At 34.7% G+C, this 23,220-nt stretch overlaps 1 protein-coding gene across 1 annotated transcript in view; it reads right to left on the reverse strand.

Annotated features, from left to right (window-relative positions):
* Window positions 1–23,220, reverse strand: part of AGMO (alkylglycerol monooxygenase) — a 266,690-nt gene that overhangs the window by 152,942 nt on the left and 90,528 nt on the right. Inside the window, exons 4-5 of the mRNA XM_081147091.1 lie at window positions 20,594–20,697; window positions 8,237–8,332 (exon numbers count right to left, since the gene is read on the reverse strand). Coding sequence (XP_081003217.1) covers window positions 8,237–8,332; window positions 20,594–20,697 — 200 coding nt within the window. The remainder of the gene's footprint in view (window positions 1–8,236; window positions 8,333–20,593; window positions 20,698–23,220) is intronic.

A 23,220-nucleotide genomic window follows, 5' to 3' on the forward strand; every position in this document is an offset into this window, starting at 1 on the left:
GGCTGCCATTATGATCAAATTTCCAATTTCAAGTGTTGCTTCTACATCCATTAATCAACAAATGTTAATGGAAGGTATCTAGGGCATAAGTATATTCCACATATAAATACAAATATATATGGACATATTTATTAATATCTAACACTAATAATTATCAAAAATAGTTCATTAGAGTTAATTATTTAAACACTTACTTGTATTTATTAATGTTTTTATATAACTTATGTACATATACACACAAACATATTTTCACATAATAGGTAAGGGACATTTCTAGCCTCAAGGAACTCAGAGAATAATGGAAGACAGAGTTAAGCAACAAATGCAATATAGTGGTTTAAGAATTAATCTTTATCACCATTAATTGGATTCTCCCCAGATGCAGGAACTAATGGGTCATTTCATGTATGTCCCCCAATTCAGCTCATGTTCTTAATCATTAACTGCCAATATGGATATAGAAATAAACACAGGAGTAGTGTAAAAATAGTGCACTTAACTCAAACTAGGAGATGAAAAAGACATTCCAGAGGAGGAGGTAGTTGAATTGCATCATGAAGATGCAATGGAAAAAGAGCTTCACAGAGAGAGTACGAGCAAATACTGAGAATGAATAAGTGTTTGCTATGCTTAGGGAGCAAAAAGCAATGTGGCTTAACTGGACCAGTTAATGGAATAAGAATGGCTTATATTCTAAGGACGCTGAAATCTATTGGTGAATTCTAGGTGTTCGATTTTTATCTTGTAGGCAGAGGGCCATTTAAAAATTCCTGTTGTTGATGTTTGTTCACATGTTTGGAGTGCCTTGATATTTGGGTTCTAAAAGGATCATCACAGTTGATGTATGCAAATATATGGCAGAGAAAAGAGTTTGTAGGAATAGAAAATAAATAGAGTTCTATTGTAAGCATCTAGGTAATCAATGATAGAACCATAAATTAAGTTGAGGCAATAGAAATGGAAAGAGTAAGAGAGATCAAAGAGCAGTTTAGGAGGAAAACTCAAGGGTATAATGAATAATTTAAGAGAGTAGAAGGATTTGCTATTAACAATTATGCCAAAAATATAGGCATATATTGGGAGCAGTTCTGGGCAAACTAGGACTTCTCTAAGAGATATAAAATCAATGATACCATATTTCAGATGAGAAAAGGAGAATTATTTACCAGGCTTTGAAGCATGGATCTACTACCATCTAGCTGCAACAACATTAGGCAAGTTCCTTAATCTCTACATAGTTTCAATGTCCTCGCTTTGAATGGAGAACATAGGGTTTCACAATGCTCAAATAATTAGCTTTTGTGAAATCGTAGTGTAGTGACTGACACACAATCTGAGCTGTATAGGTACTTGCTCTCCAAAGAGGAAACACTTTATGAAGAAGAGAGACGTTGAATTGGGCCTTAAAAAATCTAGAGAATAGCAAAGTGTGGAAAATATGAAAATGAGAGAAACTATGATTACGCATCAGATGTATATGGGAAATGGAAAACAGTCTAGCCTGACTGAATTGCACAGGATGGAAAGTAATAGTAGGTGTATCAGGAGATCAATTTGGAAGGAAGTACATAAAATGCAAAAAATTTAGAGTTTTACTCAGCAAGCAATGGAACATCACCAAAGGCTTTTCAGTGGGACTAGCCTCTGAGAATAGATTAAATTTTAAGAGGAGCAAGTAGATGTGTGTAAAGTTCACACAGTAATTTGGTAGAGGCAAGATTACAACTGATTTCTGTGTTAACTAACCCACAGCCTTGGCCTTTTCACTGTGCCATACAGGTTCTTTATGAACCCTGTTGCCATCTGCTGAGGTATAATGAGGCATAACCAAATAAATACATTGGAGAGGAAGTGCGATGGGTGAGTAATGGCCAAAACACAAGCTCTGAAACCAGCTATGTTACTTATATAAACTGTAGAATCTCAATAGTCTTAGCTTTAGAAGGGATGGTGTTTGTCACAGAGTCGGTGAATAGAAAAATTCCAGTTTTCTAAAATTGTCTATTAAATTTCTGGAATGGTTTCCTGCTCCATGAACTTCTACATGTACCCTTAAAATAAAGCCCCATTAACTGAAGTTACTTGAATTTATATTCATTCTTTACAACCCATAAAAGTTTAATTGGCCTTTAGTGATTCAAATTATTTTATGGGAATTAAATAAAACATTTTTGCTTGGAACGTACTGGATGCTTCACATAGTGGCTATTATATTATAACATTAAGATCAGAAATGACCCATCTAGAAGGAAGCTTTATAGTGTAGTGGATGAGAGCAAGAAATATGGAATCTGACTACCTGTTACAAAACCCCGGTTTGACATTTACTAATCATGTGACCCAGGGCAAGTTACTTGGTATATTTAATTGGAGGAAATAGTATAACCAATTCCATAGAGTTGTTGTGAAGATTTAATGAGATAGTATTTGTTAATGCTTAAAATGCTTCCTGAAAAATAGTGAGTTCTGAAGAAGTATATGACATACAAAAGGAAAAAAACAGACAAACAGAAATGTCCTCCCATCAAATTTTTCTTGGGACATATCAGACTAATGATAATTACCAGTATCTGAGAATTCCTAGCCTGGGGTGACTGTAACTGTTTCTTCTCCTAAACTTCAGTCTTTTATTTTATTTTTTTCTCACATGTATACATTTCAATCTCAGCTAGTTTTCCTTCATGCAGAATATTCCCATCTTTACTCCTTTTTGGTCTTCGTTACTTATCTCATGCAATAATAGGAATGCAATAGACAGTCATTGAATGTCTGGGGGATATAATAACTGAAATATTTAAAAAGACATATTGAACTTGGCAAATCTCATACTTTTGTACATTGATTAGTTTTTGAATTTAAAAAGAAAGATTATAACAAAAACCCAAGCAATGCACTTCGTGATCAGAATTCCATGATTCTGGATGCATTTTTAAAGTAAATTAGTATAGCAATAAATTATGTTTTTAAGTCTGAAATCCATCTGCATTCATTCATATTAATAATTTATGCTGCAGTATGGATTACATTAAAATTAAGTCATCAAATAGACATGACTAATCATAAATGATCGCTAGGAATGATTAGTATGTGACATGCAATTCAATAGGTATCTAGATTGCAGAAATAGATAACAATGACAATAGTGGTACTAAAAACACAACAATTCTATGTATCTACATCATCCTTATTTTACATATGAGGAAACAGAGGCACAGGGAAGTTGTATCTAAGGTTATAGTGATAGTAATGAATAAAGTCAGAATCTGAACCCAGGCAATTTAATACCTGATGTCACTAAAGGAAAACACATTTTATATGTTGCAAATGGTATTACTTAGTTTAAATTTTTCATGTTTTCAAAAAGCACTTGAAATGAATAATTGTGTGCTCACAGTATTTATATGTAAGTTTTAATAATTGTATCTAAAATATTCAAATGTAATTCCCAGTGTCATCTTTCTTTATGCAAAATAAATATTAATTTGTTAATGAGAGATTGTTTTGTGACTGGCTTAAAATTTCAATACAGTTCTCACCTACACAGAGAACAAAATAACAGCTATAGAAACTGGAGACAAACTAAACATGCTTCTCTACGATCATGAGTTAAAATTCATGTCATAAAAATTGTGATTTTATTCTTCATCAATGGTTTATTTAAAAGATAGAATAAAACTGATATACATGCTTAAAATAAAAATAAATTTTTGCACATGACTGGGTCTAGAGTAGACTCCATAATATTTAGAAGAAAATATAAGTACTGCCAGGCTTCCATAAAAGCCATAATGCTGGGTACAAAAGGGCAATAAGCAAAACACTTTATTTAGTTGTAGCCTTAAAAAGTCAAATCTCTTAAATCTCTGCTCATGTGGCTACCACTCGATTGTTTTTGCTGCCATAGAGCTACATTTTCCTATCCTCTCTATACCGCCTAGCTTCTGCACATCTCTGACTTCGATTGTCACTCTAGTTAATTGCTTCCCAGTTCTACTGCATAGTTCTTTTGCTTTCTAATTTTGCACACTGCATTTCTGCAGTTCTCCTATACTTTAATTTCTAATGGCCATTACTATATTAGGTCTACCATAAATATATTCCCAGCGAAAAGATTTGATTGGGACAATTGATAAAGTGTGGCTAATGAAAATTTGTTTTCTCCAAAGCTTGTCAATTAGGTCACTGATGGCAATATTTGTGTTTGGTGGATATAGCTGGCAAAGTAACATGCTAATAGAATAGCTGTCTTATAGCACGTCTGGTGCAAGGAAAAGGGGGGTGGGGGTGGGGTAGAGCTCAAAGAGAAAGTTCCAGTCTCATTAGTTTAGGAGTCAGAGGGAGCTTTGATCTAAGAACTGGAAATAGAAAGGGGAAACCTTTCCCTCTTCCCCTTCAAGGAATCACAGAAGGAGGAGTCACACTATCTGCACACACATCTCCCTCAAACCTTACTCTTGAATTGAATTAAGAGTCTTGGTTGACTTTTAAATAACTCATGCATAGAACAAGGCACTAGGGAACCTGGTGAAAAGCAGCAAGGAAAAAAGCTAGAAAATTGCTGAGCAGGGATTTCAATTGCTGCCTGTTGTTGGCTAGACAGAGTTTGGAGTTCAAATCCTACCAAGTGAAATGGGCTTTATAACAGACCTCACTCTAAAATGAAAGACTGCCAAGGATAAGAAATATGCCCCAAGACTAAAGACAGTAATTAAATATCTACATGTCCTAACAAAGTGTAAATCAAAGCTTCTAGAAACACAGGATGGTTAGCCAATTATTTCACCACCTTTTACAATAAAATTAAGGAGTGGGAAGAGGACTATAACATAATCTAGAGTCTATACAATAAATTTGCCATAAATGTTGGCTAATAAGTTACTAGACAAATAAAGAAGAAAAATGTGATCCAAATCAAGCAAAACCAAACAAAAAGTCAATTGAAGTAGACCTGTATATGACTCAGTTGTTAGAATTAGCAGACAATAATTTTAAATTAATTGTTATTAAGACTTAAATAACATATAGTAACTAAGCGACAAATAGACAATCTCAACAGAGAAATGAAAACTATTTCTAAATAAATAAAAATTCTAGAACTTAAAGTCTAATGTCTGATGTGAGAAATCTACTAAATGGGCTTAATAGCAGATTGTAGAAAGCTTGTGAAAGCTTATATGCTTATATCCAGAATCTATAAAGAATTCAAACAAATCAATTAGGCAAACAACTCAATAAAAAATAGATAAGAGCTTGTACAGACAGCTCATTAAAGCAATGATATGAATGTCCAATAAATACGTACAATGCTGCTCAACATTAGTTATTAGAGAAATATAACCATATGATAGCTCTTTATCCATTAGAATAAACAAAATTATGTTAATATCTTATTCTAATACTTCTCTCACAGCCATCCCAAATATTCTTCCCCAAAAATCTAGGTAATAGATAATGTTACTATTACCACTGTACTGTAGAAATCAGCTAACACCCAAATATCATCTAATATCACAAAATTCCACATATATGAAACTTAAAACATGTATTAAATAAAAAGACTTCTTAATTGTCGTTAGCATACTCACGAGGAAAGAGTATGACTATGTGCTGCTCACATTTCAAATGAACAAACAATAAACAAAAATGTAGTCATGAAAATTAAGCAACAAAGTTTCAAGCAGAATCTTTTGTAACTTTCTTTTTTATAATAACACTTTATTAAATGTATTGGGCTGACAGTCATTAATATGAACATATAGGTTTCAGGTGTGGGTTTCTATGTTACAAGATCTGTATATTGCTCTCTGTGCCCACCACTCAAAGTCGTATCTTCTCCCGTCACCATGTATTAAGACCCCTTTCACCCCCACCCCCCTCTTTTGTAACTGTCAAAAGAGAAGAAGAGATGCTGTTGTTTTTTCATCCAAGTAAATCAAAAGTAGACAAAAAATTTCATTATAAACTCTTCAGTTTGTTTTATGAGCTATTTTTTCCTTCATATATAATTTTTCAAAAACATGTTTTTATTTTGTTCCTTTGTCCATCTTATGATAACCTGATTGATTGAAGGGAGTGAACTTTTTTTCACTTTTGGAAAATCAGTACCTCCTTATGGCCAGATTCCCTTCAGAGTGAGAACTGATTTTATGGAGGTCAGTGAAGTGAAACAACTGTAAGAATCAAATTTCCATTCAGGAATGCACAGAGCTCTTTGGCCAACATTGTCCTGTCTGTGGCTCGTATATTGTTTCTGTGAATGAATCCCCAAGTATGATGCCTGAAATTAAGCAGTGCTCAAGTGGCCTGGAGGGTCAAAAAGTGGATATATTTTTTAGACTGAGGCCATTATTTTCAGTTTTTATTTTTCATTTTTAAATAGAATGTGTATTAATCTTTAATTGAAAAAGTAAGGCAAGTGCCTGATAAGACTTATAAAAACACACACACACACAAAGGTTGTCTTCTCTATTTCACTTGCCCCTTTCTCTAGAAGCAACCACTGTTATAAATCTCTTGGTTTTACTTCCTAAATGACTGTATTATTTGTAAACAAATCATAGTATGCTGTCTATAATAATAAATGTAATTAAATATACAGTTGCAAAAAGAAACCATTAGAAATATATTCACAGATAATAATATAATTTAAAATTCTAAGATCCAAACCTTAATTTCAAAAAATGTGCTCTTGCTCCCGATGCAGCTCAACTATAATAACTACACATTATATGGTACCCTCAAAAGTATGATGCACAACACAACTGAGAGATTCTAATGCACTGCTTTTGAGTTGGAAGAGAAGCCACCTGGAGGTTCTGAGATGGAAAAAAATGCCTCACCACTAGCTTTCCTCCCCTCTCCCTTTCTTCCTGAGATAGAACTTAAACCCTGGCTCGCGATCCTCTTGCAGGGACACAGGAAAAGGCAGAAGTTACTTAGGCACCATTGTTCTGTATCCAAACTAATACCTGACCCAACACATGGCATGACCTGGAGCAGAGCTGTTATAAAAATGTAATTCTCCTTTAACCCCTCCATATAAATCATTGCAAAGCTTCCCTCAGTGATTTAAACAAATTTGGTCTTTGACCTCTAGAGTCAGAATTGGCCTCAACAACTCTTTCAGATGGTTGTAGTATTGACTGTTTGATGTATGTCAACTACCATAAAATGCGATGCTATTTCATAACAGATCTTCAAATAATGCCACATATGCCCAAAGTCATGGTAACAGTCTCTTTATTCCAAGCAAATCAGTAGCATGAAATACTGTAGATTAAAGAAATAATGCTCTTTGTTGCATAGAGCTTTGGCATCTAATGCAGCTGTGATTTGCGGTATTGTTCAACCAGTTGCAACACCTGTCAACGTGCTTCCTACAGAACTTCAAAGGGCTTCCAATAAATACCAAATGCTTGAAAGGGTTCTCATGTGTATAAGTAAGAATTTTTCTGGGTCTGTGATTTTTTGGTACTTAACAACCAGATCAGTACAATAGTTCATAAACCAATCAGTTGCTTAATGATCTTTCTGCAAACATTCAAGTCTGACAATTTGAGATACCACAGAAGACCCAAGAAATTATATTTGTTCACTTTTCTGGTGAAATAAAAAACAAAAATCCTAACAATATATTGAACACCTTTTAAATAAAATTCAAGCTCTAAAATTAAAGCAAAATTCCAAACAGAAAATATTTTTATAATTTATTTAGGCATTAAAATTTTGTTAAGAAATTTTAAAGAACTTCCCACTTATATTATGTATAAATATTATATATTTACATATGTAATCAAATATTTATTAATATGTAATACTAAATTATATTATAAAAGAAATTATTATAAATATATATAAATATTACATATACTTATAAACATACATAAGTTTTATTCATAAATTTGTATCTTTATATTAAAATAAATTTCAATATCTTTTGGCATACAATGTTTAATAAACTGTAAAACAGGAAGATATTGTATTGAATAAAGTATTAAAATGTTTTGTTACTTAATAGTTCAAAAAATCATTTTATTTAATTGAGACCAACTGGCCTCATTGCTTCTTATAAACTGTGCAATATATATTCAGTAAAAAGGAATAAAAATGAACAGATGTTTCTCCTTAAAGAATGCAGACAAAGATTTTCTTACACAATAAATCAGCTGCTAGTGGATTTCCAGGACATTGCTTCAGGCTATTTAGGTATAAAACTTTTAAAAAAGAAAGGATTTACCTCTGTGTGGATCCAAAATTGGTAGAGGAGATTGAACTGAAGATGAACAGCATATACTGAAGGTGGTACAAAGAGGGCCAGGGGAGAGTAGAATATCTAAAAGATTAAAAATTTTTTTAATTTGCACATGTGATTTCTCAACATAACATATATTATTATTAATGATTCAGCATCTGAGTATACACTTTGGCAAATATATCTTATTCTTTCACAGAGTTACCTTATTTCTTTTATTGTCACGTTTGACTTTACAACATTAATTTTCCACATGGTGATAAAGTTGCAAACATGTTAGAGCTAAGTGCATGAACTCCCATTTTGCACTTAACATTGTCTAGTTAAAACACTGTACATGGTGTGTTAGTTCCTTAATCTTCAAAAGGCTGGATGTGTTTCCTGCACTTAAAGAGGTTTTCTACATAGACACATACTCACTTTCAAGGAAAAGAAATGTAGGATCCTGTGTCTTTATACCTTGACAGCTCCCAAAGTCTATCTTATAACCTGGTATTCGTAGTAGTAAAATGAAATTATAATAAAAGACAGTGATTTTATTTCAGGAGAAGATAACATAAACGTCCCCTCTCAAATTTGTTTTTATGTGATTGATTGCAGGCACAATATCTCCTAATTTTTCCAAAGTGAGCAAGGAAGGGGTTATGCTATAGTGCCATAGTGGAAACAAATTTTAAATTTTAATATTTCCTAACAGATGGAAATGTCCCTGCTTTAAAAAAAGAAATTATGCTTAAACCACAGAACTGGTTAGAATCAACTAATAAGCACAATCCGCCATGTTCTCCTAATGATTTTGATCCCCAAGAGTGGTTTCATGTTGTATGAAAACATCTTATTAAATGAAAAACTAAACAATCAAGTAGAAATAAAAAGAATCTGACTTCCACTGCATATTTTGTAAGTTAATAGTTCCCAAATTCTAGATCTTTAAAAAATATTTCTTCTGAATATTACAATTTTATTTCTAAGTTATTTGAAAGGTCTTGTTCTCAATTAGGCCAAATATTATTTCAACAATGGTTAGTAATGATTATGCAGTAGAAATTGGACATTTACATAAGCTCTTCTAGTTTCTGTTTCTAAACTTAAGTCATAAAAAGTATCAACTGTCATAACAAACAGGATCAGTCTCATTATTTATAAATATATTATTAGGCAATTAATTTGATTAGTGAGCAACAAAAGAGTTTTGGGCTCTTACTCAAGACATCCACTTCTAAGCTTTGGTTCTACTACAGAATCTCTCCATAATATTCACAAAGTTCTTAAGCTTTCCTAGGCTTCAGTTTCCTCAAATGTATTGTGAAGGGGAAAACCATTTGAAATCTAGCCATTGTTTTGGTTCCAAAAGATCTGTGATACTATAATATGATTTTTTGCAATTTATTAAAATAGTTCTCTTACAATAGGTTCATAAAAGTCTTTAAAACATATATATGACATATGATATAAATACTTTGAGTTAAGGAGTATTTTGGAGTCTTTAAGATGTGAATAAAAATGTAAAATAGCTTGGATGCTTTTTTTTTTTTAATATATCTTTATTGATTTCAGAGAGAGCAAAGAAGAGGGAGAGAGAGAGACAGAAACATCAATGATGAGAGAGTCATTGATCAGCTGCCTCCTGCACGCCCCCGACTGGGGATTGAGACCGCAACCTGGGCATGTGCCCTGACTGGGAATCGAACCCCAGTCGCCTGGATCGTAGGCCAACGCTCAACCACTGAGCCACACCCGGCCGGGCATGGATGCTTAAAAATAGTTCTATTTGGAAAAAGAGCTCATACCAGATGAATATTCATAATTCATTATAATACCCCAAAGTGTGTAGAAATAGTCCTTTGAGATAGTAACAGCTATTATGGAAAAGGGAGTTCTATAGTCAAATAAGTTGTGGAGTGATGAGTTAAACAAGGTAAGTTTCTTCACTACAGAACTTCTCAGAGCCTTTACCACACTGTTGTGAGCCACAAGCCTGTTAACCCATAGAATACTTTCTTAATAAGTCTCCCACAAGATTAGATTTCCTAAAAACACACTTGAGGAAATAATGCCTCAAGTCTTTCAAGTCATTAAATATAATGATGAACGGACAATTAGAAAAGTGGACTCAGCATGAATATTAGAAAATCACCTTTCTAATAAGAAATAAAGGGAGTAAGGTCAGGGAGTAAGTGACATGAGTCACATGAAATTTAAATTCTTGGGCTTAACATAGTACTGTAAAAAGAATTTAATGACAGAATCAAAAGTCTAATTTCTATATCTTAGTAAATGTCATCAAGGTCTGAGAATTACCACTTGTCTTCTTCTTCACCTCCAGTCTTTGTATTCCCAAATTCTCTACAGCTTTTCAAACCAACTTAAATGTTCCTTCCATCAGAAAGCCTCAAATAGTACTAATTTGACAAAAGAAATTTATCTTCCTCAAAAGTAAATTCTCAGTGCCTGGGCCAGGAGATAGTTTACTTTTCTCAGATTTGTCAATTTCTGCCATGCATCTGAACCCATGTCATTCTCACTTCAAGGCTCTTTAGCCTTAAGGTTACACTGTCTACCATTGGTTATTTTATTATCTTTTGATACAAGTCATTTCTAATAAGGTATTAAAGGAGAGGAATAACCCAGACGTGTGTGTGAGAGAGATACATCAACTAGTTGCCTCCCTCAAGGGCCCAACCAGGGCCAGGGATGGAGCCTGCAACCATTGTACGTGCCCTGGGCTGGAATCAAACCCAGGACCCTTCAGTCCTCAGGCCGACACCCTAACCACTGAGCCAAACTGGCCAGGACTGGCAATGAGTGAGTTTTATTTTGTTCCTCAAGTGAATGAGGCAGGCAGGGTTGTGAGAGGGGGGCACCTCATGAAGCCAAAAACAATATGGTATTAAGCGGGAAATATAAGTATTTTGGTATTGCTGAAGGTGTTGGAGAATGTGGCAAGAGATTGGTTTGGACCATGGCACTCATACATAGATCTCAGGGAGTCTGTGAACGGCCTTCATATCATTACAAGAAATTGTGAGCTTGTGTTCATGAGAGAATGTGCAATTTTCTGAAGAAACATTTTATAGCTTTCACCAGGGAGTCTGTGGTGAGCCTGTGATAAAGACAATTTAGACATCAGTCAAACCAGAAAGGAAAGCCTTTTAATGCCATCTAAGGAGATTGAATTTATCCTAGGCCATGAAGGGGAAGTTAATGTTTTTGTTTTTTTGTTAAGCTTGTAAGAAACATAAAAATCAGTTTGAAATTTATTTTAATAGCTCAGTGAAAAATCATGCACATTTAACTACAGCACATTTAAATACCAAAAGAGGTCTAAAGATTTGGTAACTATTTAAACATAAAAGATTAAAAGGACAGAAGAGTATCAGAAAACATCCAGATTTCTAGCTTGTTTTCTTGCGTGATATTCCCCAAAACACTGAACGGGAAGAAGGATAGGTTGTAAAGTTCAACTTAGGATATGTTTTTTGGAGTCCTTGAGGTATATCCCAAGCAAGCTGTTGAGTAAGCAGAGTATGTTGTAGAAATATCAATTGAACTAAAAATGACACTGGAGTTGCAGATGTGGGTCAGTGGGGCAGTAGGTCTGGAATCCAGACCTAAGTAAGTTTAAAAATCACTCAGAGAAACTAATGGCATAGAGTCAGAGATTACTTACTTCCCTCTTGAACAAGGGGGTATTCCTTGGAAAGAACATGTGGATGAGCAAGGAGATTTTATGTTATGAAGCATTAATATATTTATGGTGTATTCAGAAGGAGCCAGTTGGGAGAAAGAGGGACAAATGCTAAAAGTAGCAGGTCAGACGAAGTCCAAGAAAATAACTAAGATGGAAGCAATGTCACCAATCTAAGAACTAGACCTGCTGTAGAGAGGTGAACGTTTTCTGTAAAAGTAGAGGTAAGAAAGCATGTGCACTTAGAAATTCACAAATTTTAATGAAGACATCTGAACAGTAATTAGAGGGAGGGAAAACCAGAAAGTCTCATTTTTCTGTGTGAAGTTAAAATATGCCCATTAGCTAACAGAAAGGGACAGCAGTGGAGAAGAGACCTTGAGGAGACTGGAGTTCTGGAAAGGCTTCTCCCAGGCAGGGAGAAGGTTCATGTGTACAGTCTGGTGAGCAGCACTGACAGCTCAGCTGGGTCTGGAAGCTGTCTACTGAGAGGAACTACACTGCCCAGCTGGTGCTGGAGGACACCCATGGTACTCAACAGTCAGGGTGTGGGAGTGAAGTAAGTGGGTGACCGGATTCAAGCATGGCTTGGGGAGTTCACAGCAGATGTAACAGAAGGCAGGGGACTGTGCTTTCCAAAATCATGGAAACTAGGTTGAGTGAAATAGGAAATAAATCCATGAAGCATGATAACTTGGAGAAAAAGCAGAGATTGAGAGAGGAGAGCTGCCCCTGAATAAGCTGCTAATCAAAATGGTTGAAGTTCAGTGAATAATTATTTTAAAAGAAATGAAAAAAAATCTTCTGAGCTCTAGGATTCATGTCTATTTTATTTCAATAAGTAGTTTAACTTTACTAATATCTGCACTTCAGTGATTCTCATTTTTAAATATTATTACTTTAGAGACAATAATTTTTCTTCAGATTTGAGAAACTAAAGATTGAATAATTAAGTACACTATCCCACATTCCTTAAGTCTATGTTTAGTTGTGACACAACCCAATTCTCTGGTTGCGATTAGAGAGTACTGATCTCTATCCTTAAAACACATTGTAAATTGTACATTTGGAACAAGTGTTTTTGTTTCTACTTAGAAGGTACTTATCTTTAAGTATTTAGGCCCATCTTTCTGTCCCCATGTCTATGGGTGTATCCACTTCCTCTTTTCCCCATCCTACCTTCTCATAAATCTTGTATTCTAGACATACTCATACTGTTATGCATTGAACTGTGACCCCCAAGAAGTCATATGAGGCCCTTGACTCCCAGTACCTCAGAATGTGACCTTATTTGAAAACAGGATCTTTATGGAGGTGAATAGTGTGGTGAATACCTGGGAGGTGGTGGAAGGGGTCATTGGGGGAGGGGGGAGGGGGATCTGTAATACTTTCAACAGTAAAGATAAATTTTTTAAAATGAGGTAATTAGGATGGGCTTTAATTCAATGATGAGTTTCTTCATAAAAAGGGGAAAATTTGGAAACAGAGACAGACATGTACATAAGAAGAAAGCCATATGAAGATGAGGTCAGGGATTTGGGTGATGAATCTACAAGCCAAAGAATACCAAAAATTGCCAGCAAACTACCAAAAGCTAGGAGAGAGGCATGGAATTAATTCTTCCTCATAGCCCCCAGAGCGAACCAACCCTGTGGACACCTTAATCTCAGGTTTCTGGCCTCCAGAACTGTGAGACAATAAATTTCTCTTGTCACTCAGTTTTTGGAACTTTTTAAAGGCAGCCCAGAAGACTAATAGGCATACCATAAATTTTATTTGTCATTCCCTAAAATTTATCATATTTTTTCATTATTTTGTATTTTCACAGACACTCTCCTTCTATAATATTGTTTCATCTACAACCCCTTTTCATGACAAAATTTTACTCTTCTTACAGATTGGGGTCAATCATCCTTTCTTTTGCGATGCTTTCCTTGGTAATCAGAGCAGACACTTCTCTCTGAAACCTTAATAACTTGTATTACAAGTCTGTTGACTTGCTTGAATCCCTCCAAGGAAAGCAATCACCTTACAAAGAGAAGCTCATGTCTTCTCACTATATACTCAACCTCTGCCACCATGACTGACTCCACCAGTCAAGATTGTATAAGCAAAAAAAAAATGACCACATGCATTTCTCAAAATAAGAATGAGAACATGTAAAAGGAGTTGAATATTTCAGCCAGTTGTACTTTGTTTCAAAGTGACAATAAGATGGTGCTGTTTTATGTAGAGCTCTTCACGATGATTCCCCTTATTTAGCCTTCATTATAAAGATTACAAATGACTATCAGATTTCGAAAAACATGGAAAATCAGAGAATAATTTAATTTTTACCAAACTTCAAAATTTCTTGGTAAGCTACAGAATAATTCCATCTTTGAGACGCATGCTAGAATCAGGGCTTTGGAACTGGTCAATACACAAACTGGCTTAGAGCTTCATTTATTTAATATGTGATCATAAACTTTGTCTTACTGTCTCTGAATGGTAGTTGAAGGAGGCGAAGGCATGCCTTGGAGTTCTGAGGGAAGGTTCTTAGAGAAGTTATGTTTCTTTACTTCATGGGGGGCTCAAGGCATGCTTTCCTTCTGTAACATAAGAGTTATGAGAATTTTATCCCTAGTGCATTTGACTGCATTACATCAAAGTTGTTAGTTTCTTGTGTCTTTATTTGTTCACATTTGTCTTTATGTAACTCCAACTCCCGCATATTGAAAAATAGTCTTTGGTTATGTAGTTTGGCAGGAAGTATGATGTAATAAAAAGATCTGAGATTTCACTAAAGGTTTCTCTGCAGTCTTATATGTAATATAAAAACAATATTATACATGTGAATCATATTTGATATAGTTCAAAGAATTTCCAAACTCATTACTTAAGGTGATCTTCAAAATAACAATTTGACAAGGCAGAGCAAATATTAATTGTCCCATTTCATGTACAAAATCACTGGGATTGAAACATTAATTGATTGGTTCAGAGTGGCAAAGCTAGGTAATAACTAGGCTACAGCTGTGATCCAGGTTTCTTTACTCTTAGTGAATTGCTAACTACTGTTTCCAAATGTAATTAATATATTTTAAAAATTATGTTTAAAAATATTATTATATATTTACATATTCTCTAATTTATAGTAATAACAGTTTTAATAAAGGTTTTCATTCATTGATGTTATAACTATATTTCTTTCCTCTGATGGTGATTAAAATTTACCTCTTATTAGATTTTAAATATACTATAAACATATTTTACTATGTTCATTATAATTTCAACCTTGAAAACAAAACTACTTTAATGATTAAGAGATACTACAGAGCTAAAAAAAATTACTCATTTAAAAATTACTTATTTAAAAATTAGCTATTTAAACTAATTCATTTATCATTAATTTCCTATGTTTTTAAGAGAAATACTCAGCTCACTGAATGTAGATAGCTTGCTATTTCCCATTCAATAGTTTCATATATGACAAATACGGTAAAATATACTTATTTTAACATAAGTATTTCACCAATGCTCTAATTTTTGGAGGATCCATTAAATAAAAAATATTTAAATGAATAACAGATTTGAATTATTTTATACCTTGTGCCATTATAAGTTTCACATTGGTCTTACACCTAGTTAACTTAGCAAGATATTTCCTTTGACAAATTGATTTTTGACAACTATAAACCTTTATTTCATGTATTCATGTGATGTACATTTATGACACACTGACTATATCAGGCACTTTGCATAGACAAAGTATATAGCCATGAAAAACAGCCTCTTTTAAAGTTTACAGGCTGGCATGAAAGGTATGGTAGAAAGTAATAAGTACTATAATTGAGATAATCAAGGATTTTACTGAACAAAGGAACAAACAAAATCAACCTGGGCAAAGTTAGGAAAGCATCTGTAAGAGAGGAATGATTTGAATTTTGAAGGCTGTAACCATTAGAGGTAAAGGGGAAATAATTTTCCAGGCGGAGATCACAGCGAGTATCAAGGTATTGTGATCTATAGACTAAGAAACCAACATTGGTACATTATTAGCAACTAAATGCTACTAAGCTCCACACCTTACTTAGATTTCACTAGTAGTTTGTTTGTTTGTTTTTCTACTGTTCTTTTTCTGTTTTAGTATTTCATCCAGGGTGCAACATTACATTTAGTCTCCATATCTTACAGCCTCTTCCAATCAGTGACAGTTTCCCAGACGATACTTATATTTTCTGAACTTTATACTTTTGAGGAGTACTGGTTAGGTATTTTGTAGAATGTCCCTCAGTTTGGGTTGGACACTTGTCTTTTCTTTGGTTAGACTGGGGTTGGGGTTTTGGTGACAAAGACCACAGGGGTGAAAGGTCCTTCTCAATATATGTTATCAAACAATATATGCTATTAAGAGGACATTCTTATCACATTTTTGCAAAGGGTGCATGCCACCAACAAGACATTTTCGAGGATAACTTTGATCTGAGATTGTGTTTGCCAAGTTTCTCCACTCTGAAGTTACCCTCCCACCCCATCCCACCCTCTGGCCTTTTTCCATAATCTTTTTTACTAAAGGACTTACTAAGCATAGGCCATACTCAAAAGTCAGGGATAGGGAGGCACTAAGCTCCATTTCCTAGAGGGGGACAGTATCTAAATATATTGTTTCTAATTCTTTAAGGGAATTTGTCTCCCATTTATTTGTCCGCATTTATTTATTCAATCATTTATCTATATCAGTATGGTATATCAATTTCAAAGATATTTATTTTACGCTTTGGTTTATAACTCCGCAGTATGTTATATATTTCATTGTTCAAATTGTTCCAGATTTTGGCCATTGGGAGCTCTTTCAAGTTGGCTCCTGTATTCCTCTGACATTTCCCATTCTTTTATTTTTCAAGCACTTCTGTAGCTATGTTTTCAATATACAACTGCAGCATTCAGGTATTTTATTATAAAGTTGGCAGAAAACAAAATGTTAATCCCTACACTGTTATATATTACACAATATCCATCGGTCTAGACGTATTTTATTATTTGCAAAGTGGAGAGACTATCATGTTTAAGGCATTGTATTAATTAAGATGTGTAATAAAAGATCGAAGTAGCATGCAAAACCAATAAATAAGCCTCACTTAAAATGGTACTCACTTAAAAATTGCAGCTCTTTTTGGATAAGTAATGTTAAATCTAAGCGGAAAAGTAGCTTTAAAAAAATGTATAAAGGCCCTGGATGGTGTGGGTCATGGGTTTGATTCCCAGTCAGGGCACATACCAGGGGTGTGTAAAGGAGGCAACTGATCAATGTTTCTCTCTCACGTCGATGTTTCTCTCTCTTTCTCTCTCTCTCTCTCTTTCTCTCTCTCCTCCCTCTCCCTTCACATCTCTCTAAAATCAATAAAAACATATCCTCAGGAGAGGATTAAAAAATTAAAAACGCAGAAAGTATGACTAGAAATTCTTAAAGTTGAATTCTTATGTTTCACTCGTTTAAATGACAGGTCTGCCACCCTAATTTTCATAGTACTATCAAAGACAAGTCCTCTGAGCTTAAATTTTGCTTTCCATTTCAGAAATCAATTTTATCTTCAATGACATGACCCATTTTTTATTTATTCTAAAATACACTGTTACCTTAGTAACTACCAAATTACATGCCTTATGTAGGAGTATTGGATGAAAAGAGTCTTTCAAGAGAGTCAAAGAAAATAAAGAGACCTGATTATTGCTCTTTGACTTTAATGTCTAGAAAGACCTATCACAGACTATTAACTATCACAGACCCATGAACCTCCTATGTTATCTTCAAACAGACCTACAGTTACTAGAAAAGAATTCATGCTGGTTTACAATCTGGACCTTCACTTCCCACACTGCAAGTCCTCAGAATTCCATTCCTGTCCCCACCCCCACCCCCAAATTAACAGCTTGTGATGCATTCCCAATGCTCATTTCTTTAACCAGCATATTTCCCTGAGTCCTTGGTGACTTGACATGAAGTTGCAATGGGAATTTATTCCTGCAATAGATAGGTGTGAACCTGCATTTCACTTCAATTTTCTCTAATCTGTAACTTTGGATGCACTGACTGAATAGGGGGGAAGACACAAGCGAACCGAGATAAAGATTGCCATAAACTGGTAGTGAGCTCTCCAAACTCAGGGCCAACCATCAATGTTCAATACTGTATGACAGAGTGGGCTCCTCTGAGATTCTATTGTAGCTTTCAAAATGGGTGATTTAAATATAGTTTCTCCAAGATTTCTTTTAGTTCTGAAATCTATTAGGCTCTGATAAAGTGTTCCTTTGATGATTGCTCAGATGATTAATTCACTAACTGCACTGATTTCTCTGGAGCAACTTGGAATACAGCTGCATTGTCATGGAGGCCTTCCTCCCCAAAATGCAACTATCAGAGGTCTGAGTTACCCTCATGCAAAGAGAAATATATGGTGTTCCAATAAAATGTATACATACTTTGAATAATTATTAATTCCAATGGGTTAAATCTGAAAAGTAACATCAATTGAGCTATCAGCCTCTTAAAGTGTGTATACATTTTTTGGGGACACCCAGTATACAAGTCAGGAGAGAATAAAGATTTTTGAGATTATTATTTTAATCAGTCTGAAATTCAGCCAATTTTGTACAGGATAAAAAAACTTTGTATTAATGCTGCTTTTCTTAGGAAGGAAGGGTGGGCAGTATCCCTTCTTTCCATCAGGGGCCTGTTCTTTGCTCCATTCATTGGATTTCTAGACCAGTCTTGACCTATGCAGCAGTGAAATAGGCAGAATATTTTTCTACCCTTTAATCATCCAGAGTTTTCAGCACATGCTATAGGAGATGGAAAAATGTGTGTGTGTGTGTGTGTGTGTGTATATATATATATATATTCCTTCTTTTCCATCTATATTGCTTAGAGCTGTGTTATAGGTTAAACTGCACCTCACAAATTCGTGTGCTGAAATCCTATCCCTTAATACTTCAAAATCTAATGTGATCTTATCTGGAAATAGGGTCATTGTGGAGGTAATTAGTTATGATGTGGTATTAATGGGGTAGGGCGGGCTCCTAATCCAGTTATGACTGGTGTCCTTCTAAAATCAAGAGTAATTTGGACACAGACACAGGGAGACGGTCATGTGAAGACTGGAGTTATGCTCCCCAAAGCCAAGGAATTCTCAGAAGCCAGGGAGGGTACTAGAACAGCAACTTTCCTAAAGACTTCAGAGGGATCATGGCCCTGCGGCTACTTTGATTTCAGACTTCAGACCTTCAGAACCGTGAGACAATACATTTCTGTTGTAAGCAGCTCAGTTTGTGTTCCTTTGTTATTCCTTTGTGTTCCTTTGCAGCCCTAGGAAATCAATACATCTGTAACACAGGTGTATGATATTGGGAGAGGGGTAGATTTCTTTTCATATTCATTTCAGCCAATGTATTAGTATCATCCTGCCTTATAGATTTGTTTTGCCTACTCTGCCAATAAGTATATTTTTCTATCGGTTATGAGGCATCTGGTTTCACATATGGGACTTTATCACTGACTAGCTGCAGAATTAACCTCACTGATCTTCGGCTCCCTGACATTAGTAACACTTGCTCTAGCATGGCATGGGCCTATTTGTGAGGATCCAGTGAGATAACATAAGTGAAAAACAATACAGAGGTGCATAGAAGTGGATACAGTGTACAGGTAAAGATCTGGGACCCTGAAGCCAGCCAGGTTCAAGGAGCTCAAAGTCTACTCCTCCCTTTACTAGTTTTGTGACTAAACTATGGACTCAGTTCCATCACTATAAATGGGAGCTATAGTAGTATCTGTATCTTAAAGTCATGAATATCAAATGAGTCAATATGTGAAGAGGTCTTAGAAGATTGTCCAGCACATGGAAAGTACTCAATAAATGGTATGTAAGAGGAGTACCTTAGAAACTACAAAGAGCCATACAAATGTTTGATCATTACAATTTATAGTTAGCAAAGAGCTTATTGATGAACGCACTTAGACATCGACAGCTCTGACTTTCTAGCTCAACGTGCATTTCAGCAGCAGTATTTGAGATGGTTAAAAAAAGCTAAAGAGAGACAATCCAGGATGAGGGCTGCTACCAAGAGATCAGTTCTGCCCAGTGAGTCAGAAGAACCTTAGAGCTAGGGGCTGTTGGTGGGGTTCGCTAGTTTTGTCATTCCCTTGTGTGAAAATATTGTAGAGCCAGACTTTTTATTGAGCATCACCCTAACTGCTCTGATATGTAGATAAAAAGCAAAGGGTTTAAGTAGATTTTCCTTGGGCATTCAAAAATGGGAACTGATTTAAAAACAAAAACAAAAAAACTGCTTTTAAAAATTTCTAATAAAATATTTGCTTGCGTATATTTGAATTGAGATACATTGTCTATCTATCACTTCCCTTAGTTAATAATAAATAAAAAACAGACGGCCACTTTCTCACTTTGCTCTATACCTCGGGTGAGTTTTTTCGGTTAAATAAAAGACTATCCTTGGAAACCACCACTTGCTTCATTTTAGTGTCTGTCCTTACAGAGGAGAAAGAAGGATTTTAGCAAAAACACCTTATTAGTTTACTCATAGGAAATAGAAACAGCTGAGACGTTTTAAAAATGAATTATATTATCACATTTATTCAATTTCATACAACTTACCCAGGAAGTATATATTTGGAAGACAGATTGCCGCAGTGCCGTGGATAAGTTATAGTCTTCAGAGCTGTGGTGTGTTTGGTGCGCAGCCCACATAATATTAACCTCTGCAAAACACATAATTTGAAACGAGCCATGAGAATAACTACAAAGCAACTTCCATTTTCAGTTATGTGCGCTGCTCTGGTGAGTGAGGAAGAAAATCTGGAACATCTCTGCGAAAGCTCGCCAATGTAATTATAATTAAAATAAGCTGCCTCAAATCACTTTTGGAAGCAGGGAGGGTATAAATTACAAACAAATAAAAAATTGAAACATAGCCAATAAATATGTATAGTGTATATGATATAATTAAATGCCTCCAGCAAGCTGAAACGACTTCCAAAATTTACGCTTTGCTAACATATTACAATATGACAGATCATAAAAGCTAACTGGTAATGTTGTAACAACAGTCAATGAATAGTGATGATTTTTCAGTATGTGATAACATATTTCTAATTAAAGAAGAATACTCTGATGGGAGAAGTTGCTGCATAAATTTTGGAATAAGACATTTCATAATATTCTTTCCTGATGGAGTTTTCAGAAATCTCGAAGTCTATCTATTGACACATAAGAGGCAAAGCAGAATAATATTTGTTCCTTGGGTTTCAGGTTTCATTTTTATTTACAGAAATATATTAGCTAATAGTTACATGTAGTTCTTTTCATGTCTTACCAAAACCCTATGCCATTTTTAAAACTGTCCCGCATCGTTGCTGTTTTTCCTCATAATAAAAAAGGAAATATAAGTTGTTTATTTTCATCAAGCATTATACAAACTGCCCTCATAATGCACTGAAATTCATATATGCCCCCAAAAGATAGTTGCTTGTTTTTCTACAACAAACATGCTACTATAATGAGCCCCTAAGTAGATGGCATAGGAGAGAACAGGCCCACATTTTTAATTCTGTCCATATTTTTCATTTCCTACCAGAATTACAGATCAAAATGCTTTACTATATTATATTCAATGTTTAAAAATTATGTTCTTAGCTAAGCTAACATATTTAGTCCTTTGCTACAAATATAGGAGATAGAATTCACCATGTGATATGATTGGTCATTGTATGTCTGTCAGTGTAGATTATAATTAAATCTCTGAGGCTTGGATTCATGGCAACTGAACAGTGAGCCTAACAGTGAAAAGTTGGGATTAATTTTCTTTGTAGTTATCATACAGTAATATTTAAAATAATGGCACGTGGCAGAATAATTTGTTAGAGGTTTTTATAAAAATTATAGACATAGTGAAATAAGCCAATCAGAGAAAGACAAATACCATGTGATCTCATTTATATGTGGAATCTAATGAACAAAATAAAATGATGAACAAAATAGAAACAGGCACATGGATCCATGGAACAGACAGACAGCTGTTAGAGAGGAGGGGTGAGGGGGGAACCGATGAAAGGTGAAGGGATTAGCCAAAGAACATTTAGGCATAACCCACAGACACAGACAAGAGTGTGGTGATGGCCGGGGGGCAGGGGCTGGGTGGAGGTGAGCAAAGGAGAGAGAAATGGGGACATCTGCAATAATGTCAACAATAAAAATTAAGTTAAATAAAATATATGCACACATTATATATATTATAAGTACATGTATTATATATACATATATATTTAATCTGGGTGGGCTTTATGGCCATTCATTTAGGAAATAAAAGCTCTCTGGACAACCTGTGTAGGGAGTTACCAAACAAAATTGGCAAAAGAGTTCTGGTAAACAAATGATAGCTCAGAGATATAAGAAAGGCTTAATTCTGTGAGAATGAGAACATTATGAACAAGATTATGAATCAATAAACCTATCAGAAATAATTTCTATTAAAGTCATGTATTTGCAAGTATTTTTATAAACCATCAGTTTATATGTAACTTGGATGCTTACTGGTTGACATTTTAATTATATATAGTAATGACTCTGTGTTTTTACCCAAGCAATTAAGGAAATTCTTCTTACACAAATACAAACTACCTCACCATAATGACCCCTAAATTTCTAGGCATAATCCTTAAAATAACCTAGAACCTAAATCTCTGGTTTATTGGCTAGCTTATAGAGCTACAAATAAGAGATATACAAAGAACCCTGTGGCACTTGATAACTTCAGATGTTAGGTGGAAGTTTATTAAGAGGTAATAGATTTGACAAATCTCCTGTCTTTCAAAACTTCTTACAGATTGAGGCCCTCAAGCAATCTAAACAGCATTTTCTCTCTAGAACACACCCATTACTGAACATTTCAGAATCCATGACTTACAAGCTTCATTACAAATACAATCATTGACCATTTTGTTGGCCCTTTCAGGATTTGTTTAAAAATTCATCATAATGCATCCATGTTATGAGTTCACAAGGGGATAAAATAATCAGATGGGGTTAAATTAGACAGTGATAAGATATATTGAGACTACTTCCTTATAACCTCCACAGAAGCTAAATGGCGGAACAAAGAATCCACAAAGGTGGAGGTCAAAGACCTGTCTCTTTAGTTGTTTTAAAAGCATTTACTTCCTATCACAAACTGTGTGTAACACAAGCCTTCATTCAATGAAGTACAGCTGTGTAAACAAGGTACA

This window comes from Miniopterus schreibersii (genome assembly GCF_964146895.1).
Source record: "Miniopterus schreibersii genome assembly, chromosome: 9".
Classification (NCBI taxonomy): Eukaryota; Metazoa; Chordata; class Mammalia; order Chiroptera; family Miniopteridae; genus Miniopterus; species Miniopterus schreibersii.